This window comes from Micropterus salmoides, unplaced genomic scaffold (assembly GCF_014851395.1).
Source record: "Micropterus salmoides isolate LMB-PRFRI ecotype aquatic unplaced genomic scaffold, ASM1485139v1 Ms_hic_scaffold_20, whole genome shotgun sequence".
Lineage (NCBI taxonomy): Eukaryota > Metazoa > Chordata > Actinopteri > Centrarchiformes > Centrarchidae > Micropterus > Micropterus salmoides.
In genome coordinates this window covers 18,955,153-18,969,319 of record NW_024041151.1, presented here as the reverse complement: position 1 = coordinate 18,969,319, position 14,167 = coordinate 18,955,153, and the positions used below count along the sequence as shown (strand labels likewise).

Genomic DNA, 14,167 nt, shown 5'->3' with positions numbered 1-14,167 from the left:
ACTCACAAGCAATACATGTGAAAATGCAGTAGATGTGGCTTACATATACTCAACTATGTGGACTGTAGAACCAGACAGCAATGAAAGGTGATTATACTTATGTCAAGTAATGTGCTAATCCTACATTTTTTATATTACTGATTACTGCAACTTTAACAATAATTTATGGGCCTACTTTTACACAAGGAGGCTCACACTTTACACAGAGTTCATCACATCAATGTATCATGTAATTAAACATTGCATAATCAGGGAAGATTACAAAAGATCTAATTTAACAAACTGCTGTAGGTTAAAAGAGGTTGCTTCCCACGTGGTCTCGAGAGCTCAAATTAATGGAGACACAAATTTAACAAATATGCCACATCTGCAGCAATACCAAAGATATCGGACAAAGGTGACAGTTTTACACCACACTGACCCCAGTATGTGTGACTGGATGACTGAATAAGTGATGCAAAGATCAGGATATGAAAATAGAGTGAGCTTTGAGACACACACACACACACACACACACACACACACACACACAGATTCATTAGGGACACGTTATCAGTGGTTCTCAGACAGATATGGGCACACCCAGTATATTATGCCACTGGTCTGAATTTTGGTCCCGCGGAGACAGACAGGAAACTGTGAGTGAGTATGACAGTTGCCTAATATCCTTTTTCCTTTACTAAAATGTTAATAGTAATATTAATATGACCCTAAGAGGGATGTTATCACACTAAGTTGTCTTATGAGGGGTTGAATTCAACAGACAGGCCAGGTTATAAAAGCGGAGTCTATCAAAATGAACTACATACATGGTTTTAACAGTTACGCTTTCTCTTACAAGTGGTTGGAGGGTGTGAAATGAATATCAGAAATTGACTGTGTATTGTGATACCTTCTAACATTGTTTACATTCCACAAAATAAATGCTGTCAACTATGGTGTATCTGTAATTCTTTCTAGTGGGTTCAGAAGTCACAATGCAAATGGGAACATACGGTCTGTGGTGGTCTGAGTGCCTTATTTATTACATGTTATCTTCAGCATTCAAAATGTTATACTCAGAGCTGGTGTATTTTATTTTACACTTCAAGTTGACACTCCTGCATTCCCTCTTTTCTGTACATAAACAAAAGTCGGGTAATAACTGACATATGCAGCCATTAAGCATAACCTTTTCCAAACTCAATTTAGATAAGCTCAAATGTAAAAAACAAGCAAGTGCTTTCAAAGTTGGTAGTGTCTCAATAGCATTTATATTTTTGCAGCAATTTTTAACCATACGTTTTCTGCCACAGCCTTAGGTTAACAGTTTGTATAGATATTACTGTTTCAAATATCAGGCCTGCCTGCTGGACTAACACTGTTTTCCTCATATGATACGCATTGCTGTAAATTAAATCTCTCTGTGTAAAGAGGTGAAAACAGAATAAAAAAAAAAAAAAGTGCTCCCCTCTGTCTGAAGGAGCCAGTTGAGGTCAACATAGTTCCTCCAGTCACATCTTTAGTCTAAACCCATCCTCCTATCAATAAGTTCTTTCCTTTTTTCCTTTGTGCCCCTCTCCCCTTGGTCTAAGTTACCATTCTCACCGCTGTATTTTCATACATTTTTTCCCAGTCTTTTTTCTTTCAGTCATCAAGTTCCAGACCAAAGTGGCTGTAGAGATCTCGTGTGGTGGTCCCCCTCAGAGCAGCTGTAAGACATGGAAAAGTGGGGGTTAGGCCCCTTCAGCAGATTACAGGCTGAACTCACTCTAGTCTACTTTTCAAACAATCCTCAAAACACTGAACAGGCCAAGATCACAGTACCAAACAAATTAATCACTTTCAACACAAGGCTTGAGTGAAAAGATGTTATACAGTAGCTTTAGCAGCATCAGTATCAATTTCATTGCAGCTTAAAATATATAATCAGCCTTTTCCCCTCATATTAACCCTGTTGAATCATAACTTACAGTAGATCATGTAACATATTTTACGAAGCCCTACTCGATAGATCTCTATCTAGCCTCTCTTACATCACACAGAACCAAGCCATGCTGAGCTGAACCAGGCTGAGATATATCATTGTTTTGACATGGTTTTGTCAATCACCTTTGCCTGGGGGGCAACACCCAAGACTCCACAATTATTATTACATGTTATGTTACAGTACACAATTTTGAATTGAAGTATCCTTTCAAAATTGCACTTATCCTGTCTGGTTTCCTTCACAGCCATTTCAGTTAAGAAAGTACTATACCTGAGTACTGTTGACTATAAACAATAGAATCTTTCAGGAACAATTAACAATGAATAATGAATAATCGTTACATAAAACAATGATAAACTATGTTTTAGGGCAACTTTCTCATAGCTAAACTCCTAGGTAATAATTAAATCTCTTTTAAGTGGTGAAATGTGAAGATTTTAGACTATATAGGCAAAAAATATATCTATATTTCTAAGGAGGAGGATGTGACAATGACTTCAAACTCGACTGATAGACAGACGGACATGGTGAGAGACAAAAGGACAGTTGTCTTTAGGAGGGTACTGTAGGCCATCTCCTCTCGTCTCTTCTCTCACTCTACAGCCTGCCCACTACCTCCTCCCTCTCAGAATAACAGTACACAACAGCAACTCAGTGTTTAAGTATAGGCTCTTTGTGAAAGTGTGTGTTTGAGAGAAAGGGAGAGAGACAGCAGGAAGGGGTAAACAGCGTGTGTTTCTGTTTGACAGTTTGTGTCAGTGTATGCATGTGTCTACACGTGTTTGCTGAGATTGTACTGTATGAGTGTGTGTGTGTGTGTGTTTGTATCTAAGTGATGTGAAAGACCCCCATTGTGTCAGAGGGGAAACGCTACCTCCATTCACTAAGAGGTCATTATCATCCTGACTCTTCACTGTACTGAGAGAGAATTTAAAGAGATAGCAAGCGTTTAGCTAACCATATGGAGAGATTGCCACGTTTTTTCCCCCTACAAACTGCAGAAGTGGGAAATAAGTGATAGTAGAGCATCTGAGTAATGTATAACTATCCATGTTGTTACTGTGTTCATATTCCACAAAGATCAGGAGATTTAAAAGGGGATGTCCAGATTTTATTTAACACCACACACACATAAATGTGCATGTAAACGTAGGTAAAAGGTTATGTTTGTTATGATACATACACAGACCATAATGTCACTTGGCTGTGATTCACCAAAACTTCCCTAACAGTGTGAAATGCTTGAACTTCTCCACACTTCCTGAACCTCATGCAGTTGCAGCACATGCACAGAAATATGTTTTTAAGACGCAGGCACACGCTTTACCCCATTGTAGCCTATTTCCTCATACCGGTGTGTCTCCCAGACATACAGTAAATTCATCAGTACTTGATGGTTTTAGACAGTGCTATGCAGTGCCAACACCAATCTCTGAGAAAGAACAGTGATCGGGTCTACAGCCTGCACTCGTTGTATAAGCTGCTATCAGTAATAGCACATAGCATAGGTATGGCAATTTCAACTAAACTAAATTAATATTTCTGTCATCACATGATGTATGACAACAATGCTGAGCAATATTTGCCAACATATGACTGGACACAGAAAATCAAAGGACGGCTGGTTTATTTAAGCTGGATGAGGTGGGAACCTAAATATAACCAAGATTGTCCAAATAACAGAAGCACTTCAACCAGTGACATTTTTCTGTGTGTGTTAATCTAACATAATCAGTGTTGTGTAAATACTGTCTGAAGTCAATTGAAAGGCTAGCCCTGGCTTTTGATTCAGCCTTCAGAGGGAAACAGAGACGCCGCTCTGTTGCCCTCTGGTGGCTGGCTGTACTGTGGAGCAACTTCCATCCATCCCTTGTCAACCACTTATCCTGCGTACAGGGTTGCGGGGGGCTGGATGCTATCCCAGCTGACATCGGGCGAAAGGCGGGGTACACCCTGGACAGGTCGCCAATCCATCGCAGGGCATGGATCAATAAACTGTAATCATACCATTATGTTTAGTTTCCTTCAAGCTATTGTTGCATTACCTAATCAGATGAGAGCTTACTGAAATGTTTCCTTCGATGATAGATAGATGGCATGACTGCATATCGATTGTATGAGCACACTCATTTTCTCCACAGACAGCTTTCTTAGCTCTAATATTTTAATGGTGCATACCGATCAACATACCTGGTATAGATTGTGACAACAACAACAACTTTATATGACCGTGTGGTAAATCTGATGTTGTCTTTGTTTGAGTATTAACAGTCATCTCAGTCACTGAAGTTGTTTTTAACCTCTGTGCAGTTTGTTTTCTTTGGTGCAAATCACATCAGAAAAAGACATTGTTTTATGTCCGTTTCAGTAAATTAATTTAAAGCTAATTTGTTGCTGTGCCTGCAGCAACCTTGCATGACAAAACACCTTACACCTGCCATATTTGGGATCCAGTCTAGTGCTAGTTGGCGAACAACCTTTAGTGGTTATTAGTGTTGTAATTAGGGCCGCAACTAACGATTATTTTCATTAATGTGTTGATAATTTTCACAATTAATCGATGAGTTGTTTGGTCCATAAAATGTTAGAAAATTGTGAAAAATGTTCATCAGTGTTTCCCAAAGCCAAAGATGACATCCTCAAATGTTTTGTTTTCTCCACAACCCAAAGATATAGATAGATATTCAGTTTACTGTCATAGAGGAGTAAAGAAAAAAGAAAATATTCACATTTGAGAAGGTAAAATCTGAGAATTTGGAATTCTTTTCTAAAAAAAAAAAAAAAAAAAGGAGACTCAAAACAATGACTCTGTTATCAAAATAGTTGGTGATTAATTTAATAGGTGACGACTAATCGATTAATCGACTAATAGTTGCAGGTCTAGTTGTAATTGCGTGGCTTTTTCAAGGCATGTACAACAGTACACAACATAAACAAATCTGTTATCACTGATATATTATTCAGAATCTATTCTTGAACTTGTGACTTGTTTCACTGCTGGTTAGTTTAGTTCAAATTTAATTATATTTGAAAGGAGAAGCCTTGACGTTTACATGTATACTTTTGTCTTCACATATAATGTATCTGACCCACAATATTCACTATTAAAAGGTATCAAATTAAAACGTTTATATGAGCATTTCGCTTACCAATACGGCCCAGGAGTGACTGTCCAATGTCTTTTATGTCATTGTATTCATGCAGCATATCAATATGATGCTCCAGCTCCTCTACTCTGTATCCTCTGGAGAAACACACACACAACTGGTCTCATACAAAAGCAGATCTTTGCAAATGACAGTCAAAACTATGTGCAGGCAAGCAGAGCACACATGCATTAAAGGTATTACAGGGTATTATTTGTGGGGATCAACACTACTGATGATCCCCTAAGGCTAAACTGAGTCATCAACACTACATGCTTAACCTCAACCCATACTATTCAAGTTGGACCTCAAAGTCAAATACAGGACAAGACAAATACACACAGCTGTACTCACTCAGCCTCCAGCTGTGCTATCTCTGTGTCCAGCTGCTCTCTTCTCCTCTGTAGCTCTGCCACCTCCTCTGTGGGGCTAACTTTAGCACTCTCAGTTACTTGAAGCTGTGAGGTGTAAAACAGACAACCATGGTACTCGGATGCACATGTGGAATGACATATAAGATTTATAATAATAATAATAAATTAGATTAACATAGCGCTTTTCTAAATACTCAAAGACGATTTACAGAGGGTAAGTATGTATGTGTGTTACAAATAGACAGAGAGGATGTTTACTTACAGGTGATTTGAAGTTGGTGTGTACTCTCTTAAACTTTGAGAATGGAGTTCTAGGGAGAGAGGGTATGAGAGGATATGTTTCACTTGATGTATGATGTATGTATGAAATGTATAATGAATAAAATGTCTTTGAAGTGGCTGTTTACATGTTCCACTCAGTATTCATTTGCTCTCAGAAATTCCTAATAATAGTAGCAATAAAATCTGTACGGTCTGTGTGTATGCAGAAAGAAATTTAAAAAACAGGTTTGTTGTTACACACAAACACATGCAACAAACAAATCATATCACTTATGTTTTAAGTTCATTAAATACAATTCCCTGTAAACATAAATGTGGGATTTTAACTCTTCATTGTTTTCTAGCTATGGCTAAATAATGATAATTATTGAACCAAGGACTACTAAGATGATGGCCGCAAGGAAATATGCGGTCTATTGCATGATTTGTCATATGTCTCGTTTATTCATGCAAAGAAGGTTAAACCAACTGGACTTGGTTGACGGTACATAAAGACGTTTCACATCTCATCCAAGAAGCTTCTTCAACTGTGTGTATTTCTCTTGCTTTTGGATTAACGTTATCTAATTTTTTTTTTTTTTTAATTGAACTGAATGAGTGGAACATACAGATGTGTGGTTACTGTGTGGCGTATTATGTGGTTAGATTTAAATAACAGTCGTTTGCTGCTGTGGCCAACAAGAAAGTGGGTAAACTTTGACTTCCAGTGGAAAAGGCATATCGGAATTTCCCACATAAAAACCCTGTCAATATGTTATGATGTCCGAGGTTATCTAAAGACTTCGGTCTTTATTTAAAGCAATTCCGTGTAATAAAAAGTGGTTGAAAAACATTTATCTAAGCTTTGCAAAACAGCAGATGCAACGCTACTTAGTAGACGTTAACTGTATCAGCTAGCTAGCTAGCTTAAGGGCTAAACCTATCGGTTACCTTTTCAAAGCTCCTTTCTGCAAGTCGTTCCCTTCCGGAGTCGAAACTGGACAGTTATTTGCACTACAGTGGGTTTCAGCGGATTGCTCTGTGTTCATACTGCCTTGTGTGTTATGAAAACGTGTGTGCAATGGGTCATTTAATGCAATAAGTACAGTATTTTAGAGAAGTAGGAAGTTCGCAATTCGCGGCCGATGGTAAACTGACGCAGACTGAAACCGGATTGGTTCTTCAAACCGAGAGGCGGGGACTACTACCCTGGTAACAACCGTGCGAAAGTGGTGATTGGGATTCTTGTCATTTTGAAGGGATAGATGTTTTAGTTTCACAACAACTCAAGTTCTTTTTTTTCAGAGTATGCCAACCTATACTTGTATTTTGGTTATATATTATTACGCTTAGCACTTAGGTTACATTTTACAGTTTTTCTAAATTGTTTACACACCAGCCTACTTGAGAAAGACCACAACCTGTAATTTATGTATCAACCCGCTGAACCAGTTCTGTTAAAATAAAACCACATTACCTGCTTTACACTCAGATTGCAGTTAGGAGAGAACGAGGAAGACGAAGACCAAGGAGAGCCATAATCTGATGAGATGTGGGCCACAATGGTCTATGAGGCAGGCTGTCCAGAGAGTAGGCTACAACCAAACTGAAGCAGGTTCACAGTAGCATCCATCATCCAGAGTTGAGAATAGGTAAGAAATCTACTCTCATTACAGTAATGTAGTACTGCTTATTAATACAGTATAATGATTACTATTGCAAGTGGACTATAGTAGGCCTATACTGTAAACAGAAAGTATGTTGTACATAAGGAGCTGTTTTTCTACCTATACAGTTTACAGTTTTGCCTGGAGATGGAAGGTGTATGACCATGATGTTCATACATGTAGCCTACCTCTTCTGCAAACTATGGACGATGCATGTGCAGAGATAGCTGTAGAAGCTTCTCAGGGCTGAACTTGCCATCCTAGGTGATACTTCTGCTGCTTGGCCAGCAGTGAAAATTGCAAATCGTGTGCCAGGATTTGAGACGCATAGTATGTTGCGTCTCAATTGAATAGCATGTATGAATTATTTCATTGTGTAATTTATCACAAGCACAATAGTCAATTCAATTGTGAAAATCTCATGTCCTATTTTTTCATTCAGTGTCAGTGAAAAAAAGTAGGACAAGACTGAAATGTGGATATAAAGAACATTTCCAGGGTCCACTGCCATACTGACAAAACATCCACCATTGTTTAAACAATGCCAAAGAATGTTTAATTTTGAGGGCATTGCCTTTTTATATGAGACTATGTCTTTGTCTTGAAGCATGAGTTAAATGTTTTGGATGAGTTATGACCTTTTGCAGGCGAGCTATGGTGTTTTGACAAATGCTCATAGAGATTTGAGATTTGAGATTTGTTTTAAGAAATGAGCCAAAGCAATTGACCAGAGTTCGACTAGAATGTGTCAGCAAAGCCACTTTCCTTATTGGACCACCAGATGGCGACAAAGTGCCACTTAAGTTGACTTCTTTCTTTCTGTGTTCATCGCATCTTCACCTCTCACAACACTCAAATACAGACTGTCTGTCTGAAGCAACCCACACACTTGTTAACGGAGAAGAATATTGCATAATCAGATGGTGTGGCACATATTCATGTGCTAATGATAAAATGAGGCTACTCTGCACTACTCACCAAACAAAGGTGACTCTCAGGCTGATTCAAAGACAACAGCGCTCTAAAACCGGTGGTAGATTAACAAAGCAAAAGGTCATGTTCAATCCTCAAAAACTGACACACATACTTTTCCACCACATACTGGAGCCAGAGCCTTTCCAGTACGGTTCACTGGCCAATGACCAAAGGAAGAGGAACACAGCAAAAGATTTAACTGAGAGAGAGAGAGAGGAGCAAGGAGCATGTGTTGGAAAGGGAGACAGGGTTTATAAAGAGAAGAGGGTGAGACAGAAAGAGAAAGGCAGACGGGATGTGTTTTCTAGGGTAGCTGGTGTTGGGGGGGTGGTACATAAAAGGACATAAAATCAAGTCCATTCTGTGTTGTGTCCACAGGATTCATTGATTATTTATCAGTTGTTATACTGAGACAGAGAGGGGGGGAATGAAAAATTCAGACAGGATGCATGGCCTTTTCTCCTTTTAGAAATTGCAAGATTACATACACTGAGCAGTAATGGCTCCGACACGCAGTCATGTGTGTGTGTGTGTGTAAGACAGAGAAGGAGAGATTTGTGGAGGATGGCAATTTCTGCACATCTCTGACCCAGCAATAAACACTTGTGTGTGTTACTCTATCGCATATTCAGTTTTGTTAATAAAGGACACAAGGTTGTGTGTTCCTTTCGTGTGAATGTACAAAACTTCCTGCAGTAATGACATGGACTCTGATGAAAGAGCCCCTTCCTAATGTGCGACCAACCTCTCAAAGCTTGGAGTGCCTGTGTTTATTTGTGGCAGTCTGGGTAATGTCCATACTGGTGATGAGGAATCTCAGGAATGCCAAAATAAAAGACTAAACTTTTGGCATGGAATATTGTGTACATGTTCTGTAATACACAGTATCATTACAGGAGTTAGCAGGAGTCTTAGTTTATACCTACTCAAGAACACTGCTTATTAAACTAATTAGTAGTCAAGGTATGCAGGTGGATGGGTGTATTATTTGAATCTTATAGGCTCATAGCTATACTCTATAGATATTTTTTTTTACAGCAGGCATTTGTGCTTGTCATAGGGAAAGCATAGGTGTTACTAAGAACATTATCAATGGCTCTGTTCGATTCAAGTGTCCCAGTCAGTCATGAAAGTGTGACAGTGCGCCACCAGCATGCACAATACCAGGACCCTGAAACTAAATCATTTATTTTATTATTTTTACATTAACTTTTCCTACTGTCCATCCAAGATGAGATATATATCTCTCCAGTGAGTTCTAGTTTTCCTCCCAGTTGGACGTACATGGAAAACCTCCAAAGGAAGGTGCCCAGGAGACATCCTAATCAGATGCCCAAACCACATCAACTGTCTCCTTTCAATGCAAAGGACCAGGGGCTTTACACCAAGCTCACTCCAGATGTCCAAACTTCTCAGCCTATCTCTAAGGCTCAGATTTGCCACCCTACAGAGGAAACCAAACCTACGGATTTCTACTTGTTTCCATGATCTCATTTCTTCCACAGCTCATGACCAGGTGAGAATAGATCAACTGTGACATGTCAAAAATGTCTTTGTGAAAAAGACCTAATGTGTTTTGTGTGCAGCCTGTCCTTGACAGACAAACGTCCTGTAGGTCGATTGTGCAGCAGCTTATTATGACCCATATTTACGTTTTTAGTTAGGCTCCAACCCTCTTTGTAAGGAGGGTGGTGGGTTGGATGGATGTGTCAAGTAAACTAAGGACTGTCACTCAGGAGACATAGGTTTGAGTCACATGTGAAAAAACTCAAAGTTGGAACATTCAAAGTTAAATTTAAAAGTTAACTAACATTTCATAGGTTACTAACATCACATTACTTACGTAATGTACTTATTTTAATCTTTTCCTAAACCTAACCAAGTAGTTTTGTTGCCTACACCTAACCAAACTACGCCGTTTTACAACTTTTATCATGTGTTAAACGTCATGTGACTTAGGTCATGTGCCTTCATAATGCACTTAAAGGGCTGTATGCCTGTCACTGGACTGGTACTTGCCAATTCTCGTACATACCAGTTTTTGGGAATGGTCGTATGTCATTGTGGGACAACAACAACAACCTAATGATGGGAATTACTGTTCTTTGAAGGAAGCTGGCTCCAATCATTCACTTAATAGAGTGGGCTCATAGATGCAGACTCGTTTGCAACAAACACATCACTAAATGAACCTTTTTTGTCATTTAGGTAGGAGGACATGTTGGTTACCTATTAACTGTTTATTTGTGAATGTTTATATTAAGTCTTCATTGAGCTCACATTTGCATTTTTGTTTTTTTTCCCTTAATTTCAGATCCAGCTAGCTAGCTTTTTCTGAGAAAACTCCAACCAATGAGGAAGGCTGTGAGATTTAGTTGGAATCTCTGGAAAATGCTAGTAAGTTGACTTTGCATTAAGATTTTCTTTGGTCAAACTACTGTTTCTAAGACAAAGAATGAACTTTTACTTTTTTATTTTCTTGTGACATACCTAAGCCAATTTACTTTTCTATAGTGATATTCGGTGGTGTTTTTTGCACAAAATATACTAAGAAATGAACAAAGCAGGTAAACAACCACATTTCCAGTGTGGAAAGATAAGTTATTTTTCAATGGCGTTGCGTACCACAAACAAAACAGACAGAAAATAGCATCAGAAATCTATCTAAAATATGAAATCCATCTATTTGTCTTTTACTGTTGACAATCTAAAGAAAGTTTCATAACAGGGTTATATAGAAAAGCTGGATTTGAAAAGAGAACATAAGAGGTAGGAGGTGGAACAGGAGGCGGTGAAAAAAAGTAAGGAAAATCCGAGCAAGGGAAGGACAAGGAGTGGGAATGACAGGAGGGAAGAGGAAGGAGGGTGAAGCAGCAGGACAATAAAAGGAACGGAGGAGAATGGGCAAGAAGCTTTGGTTTGCGATGTTAGTTGGAAAGCCTCATATCTATCGCATTCATAATTCATGGAATCCCGGCCGTCCTCTGTACTGCATCTAAATTCCACTGTTGGGGAATTATGGCCAGAGACCATAAAATAGGCACACACACACACGCACACACACACACACGCACACACACAGACACACACACACACACACACACACACACACACACACACACACACACACACATCATGTAGTACTAGAGAGTAGGCTAAGGGAGACGGGGAGAGAGCAGAGAATCAAGAACAAGAGAAAGAGATATTATAAGAGATGCAGTGGACAGACAGAGTGAGAGAGGGGATGAATCAAAGCATTTCATAAAACATCGATAGACAGCTAAAGGCTGTGCTATGAGCTTTGCTTACACTGGTGGCAATTATGCTTCTAAATAATTCATATAGCATGCGCAAGGGTTTCTTTTTAAGATCCCTAAACGGCCATGGATTTAAACATTTTATTTCCACATTTTCCCGTGATAACAAGTTAATTTTTATTGTTTTCTTGAGATCAAAAGTTATTTATGTCAGTGTCTTGAATTAACGGAATAATTTTCTCGAAATCTGGAGATCATAAAACCCAGCCAACTATATCTCGTCATCTTGGGAAAACAACATTTGTTATTTTGAGATAATGACGTAAATAAAGTTCTCGTGATCTTGAGAAAACGAATAGAATTAACTTGTTATCACAGGAAATAAAATGTTTGAATTCAGGGCCAGTGAGGACTCCCGTACTACCGTACACAAACTGAAAATATGCAGAATGCACGCAAAATACACAAACACAAACTTCACCAGTAAAACCTACATACAAACACATATATACTCCTGTAGTGCACACATGCAAGCAGTCAGAAAATGTATACTTCAGACATCCATAACAGCACAAATCAGTGGTTTTATTGAAATACACACATTTTGGAGATCTTGGTGGAGAGCTGGTTAACTCTCAGAAGGAAAGACTTGTATTAGCCAGAGTGAAGTACTCTTAGATAAAAAGCATAGATTAGATAATAGATTGTTTGGCGGTTTTAGTTATGAGGCAGACTCTTGCTGAGCTGCACAATGTCAGTCGTGATGGAAGGATGCCATCACAGACCTCCAACCTCACTTTCACAACATGTCATTTAAAATAGCATTGACAGACCTCATTCAACGCATCAGGTGTTTTCAACAATGTTCACAGATGTCTTTTTGTTTGACAGGCTAGCAGTTGCTTGCCATGCTTCTAGTCTCTGAGCAAAGCTACAGCGTGCTAAACGTGTTCTCCACTGCAAAACTGAATTATCAGACATGTGGTCCTGGTACATGTAAATTATGGTTACTGTAAAGAGAATCAATAAAAACATTTGCAGCCAATTTGCCTTGTGGGTGGAATGCAAGTGTGACAATTCCCTGTTACAGTAATTCATGTAGAATTATATTGGGAGTTTGAATGTATCCACGTCCAAGGGAATCCATCATAATGTGAAAGGTTTTTCATGTCTGAAGCAGTGCTGTTGTATTAATGCCATCACAAAAGGTCTATTCATGTCTCTGCCAGGGAGGCCTTGGTTTGATATCAACTCCTCTACGCCTCCATCTGTCTGTGTATTCTGTGCTATGTGCTATTTCTTATTCATTAGCTGTGACTGATCTTTCTAATAACTACTTCTATTTCCTCTCTGAAATAGTTTTCAGTTGTGTTTCTATTGTGTGATTAGTCTTCTTCCCTCTCTGACTCACTCAGTTTATTGCCAGAATAAAGCTTCCCATTTTCGTTTCTTATCCTTTCTGCACGGGTGAGTTTTCACTGTGACTATCATCTCCTCGCCTCTAACCGTCAGGTCGGTTTATCGTCGCACTTAAGCATCCCATTCTTGTTTCTTTTCCCTTTCAATTCATACATTTTTTCTGTCATGACTCTCACCTCGTCGCCGCAGGGCTGACGGGATCTGTGTGCAAACAGACGCCTTATCGCTGTTACTGCGGTTAAAGGTTTGGCAGGCTTCACCATTTTCTCATGTTAAAATTTGATCTGTTGCAGTTTGTCAGATGTTTGACTTTGAACATAAAAGAAAAAAAAACATGTTAGTAGGTTCACTGGTTTCCAGACACATTTACACCTGTAACCTTTTAGAGAATACAACTGTCGCTATGCAATAACAATCATTTCATAATAATCATTTTCCTCTGTCAATTGAGATTATGAACAGATGTTGGCTTATTAGTGGCATCAACAACAAATAGCCAACATATACACCAAACAAATCAGAACTGGATTGCTGTTTTCAATCTAGGATAGCACACATTCATTTTTCTTCAGATATCCAAAAAAATCTACTTTAATCGGCAAACCTAATGGTCTAAATCCTGCAGTCTAGACATCAAATAAAATTTGTATTTTCTACAAGATTGCCTGCCGGGCTCTCTGTACGGCTCGGCTGTTTGTGGTGTGGTGCTCCGACCAAAGCATATGTTTCATCTAGCTGATATTTACCGTGCCTACAGCAATTGACTAAATCAGATAATCCCGGATGATGCACCATGCTTTTAGTTGAATCCACTGTTCAACATTTGGCAGCTAGCAGAAATACGGTCCTGTGGAGTCCTGCCTGCCCAGGGAATACATATTCTCATTACAGTAAATGTCTATGGATAAACCTTTGTATCAAGAGGCTTCACTTCATATTAAAGTATACACCACGCAAACATCTTTTAAAACGTGTAAATTACTTGAATTGAATGAATGACTGCCCAGGCTTGTCATTCAAAAACATTTGAATATGAATTTGAATCACAAGGACATTTTACTCCACATTTGGTTTTGGTAAAATTAACAGCAACAGCAAA

The 14,167-nt window shown here is 38.8% G+C and overlaps 1 protein-coding gene across 1 annotated transcript; it reads right to left on the bottom strand.

Moving 5' to 3' along the window:
- Window positions 1–996: 996 nt before the first annotated feature.
- Window positions 997–6,889, bottom strand: swi5 (SWI5 homologous recombination repair protein). Its single transcript, XM_038733649.1, has 5 exons — window positions 6,702–6,889; window positions 5,752–5,800; window positions 5,470–5,573; window positions 5,119–5,213; window positions 997–1,691 (listed from the first exon to the last, which is right to left on the bottom strand). Exons 1-5 carry the CDS (start codon window positions 6,797–6,799, stop codon window positions 1,627–1,629), a joined length of 411 nt encoding a protein of 136 aa, XP_038589577.1. The 5' UTR covers window positions 6,800–6,889; the 3' UTR covers window positions 997–1,626.
- Between the last annotated feature and the right edge of the window lie 7,278 nt (window positions 6,890–14,167).